Here is a 933-nt window from a genome sequence, read left to right as displayed (position 1 = left end):
AAAACCATCGTCTATATTTACCAGCTGTTTAGATGGAGTCCTGAAAGGCACAGAATTTCTGTCACCCACTGACAAAAAGGTCAAAAAGTAGTGAGGTGCCGCCAGCCATTGTTCTATTTCCTCATGTGTATTTTCTCATTAATAGTGTGCCGGGCCCATCAGAAGAGGATTGCAATATTCCACTGCAAGTTTTTTGTGTCGTCTTGGCGCAGGTGAAGACAATCTGGCGGATCTTAGCATAGTGAGTCCCTACACTGCCCGGGTTCTGAAGCCATATATAAGGTAAACTCTCCAAAACTGTATCTCCATTATTCCTCAGCAGTATCAGATCATTATTAACCCCCTGAGGTTTCAAATGTAGCAGATATGCCCTAAAAAAAAGTCTTTAGGGTGTAACTTCTGCATTTACACCCTGTCCTCCGCTGCTGCAATTACCGGCTGTCAAAATGTCAGCTAGGAATGGCTGTGTTTTACATAGTAGGAGCAGCTGTCAAAATGCAGCTGCTCCTGTGAAAAAATGACCCATATAGTCTGCAAGTGTCATTGAGAAATACAATATAACAGTGTATTATAACGTATTTACTGTACTATTTAATTCATACAGTATGTAGATCAGGGGGTGTTTAGTTAAAGGAATCTTAAAAATCCCCAAAATATTTCAATTAAATGTATTCCTATTTAACTTCTTAGTATCCTTTTAGTTAACCTTAATCCGTGCTAATAACAATTACTTTCTCCCCTTAGAATTATAAATAAAAATCAGCAAAAAAAATAGCTGTTTGTTTTTGACCATTAATGTTTACATTTTTTGCAGCTTTGCAATTTCTTTTTAGCGTTGCATTAAAGAAATGCACAAAATTAGGGAAAATATATATTTTTTCATTTAAATGGCATTTTAAACACAAATTTATGAAATAAAATGTAAAACTACTT

The 933-nt window shown here is 35.7% G+C and overlaps 1 protein-coding gene across 1 annotated transcript in view; it reads left to right on the top strand.

Moving 5' to 3' along the window:
- Window positions 1-145: 145 nt before the first annotated feature.
- LOC108804760 (cysteine-rich protein 2-binding protein-like) overlaps window positions 146-933 on the top strand; it is a gene marked incomplete at its 5' end in the record, with an annotated part of 15,376 nt that continues 14,588 nt past the window's right edge. The window contains one exon of the mRNA XM_018576633.1: window positions 146-282. Within this exon, the coding sequence (XP_018432135.1) occupies window positions 146-282 (137 nt within the window). The remainder of the gene's footprint in view (window positions 283-933) is intronic.

Source organism: Nanorana parkeri, unplaced genomic scaffold (genome assembly GCF_000935625.1).
Source record: "Nanorana parkeri isolate BGI_ZX_2015 unplaced genomic scaffold, ASM93562v1 scaffold72, whole genome shotgun sequence".
Taxonomy (NCBI): Eukaryota; Metazoa; Chordata; class Amphibia; order Anura; family Dicroglossidae; genus Nanorana; species Nanorana parkeri.
The sequence above is the reverse complement of the archived record's forward strand: the minus strand, read 5'-3'. Positions and strand labels throughout refer to the sequence as shown.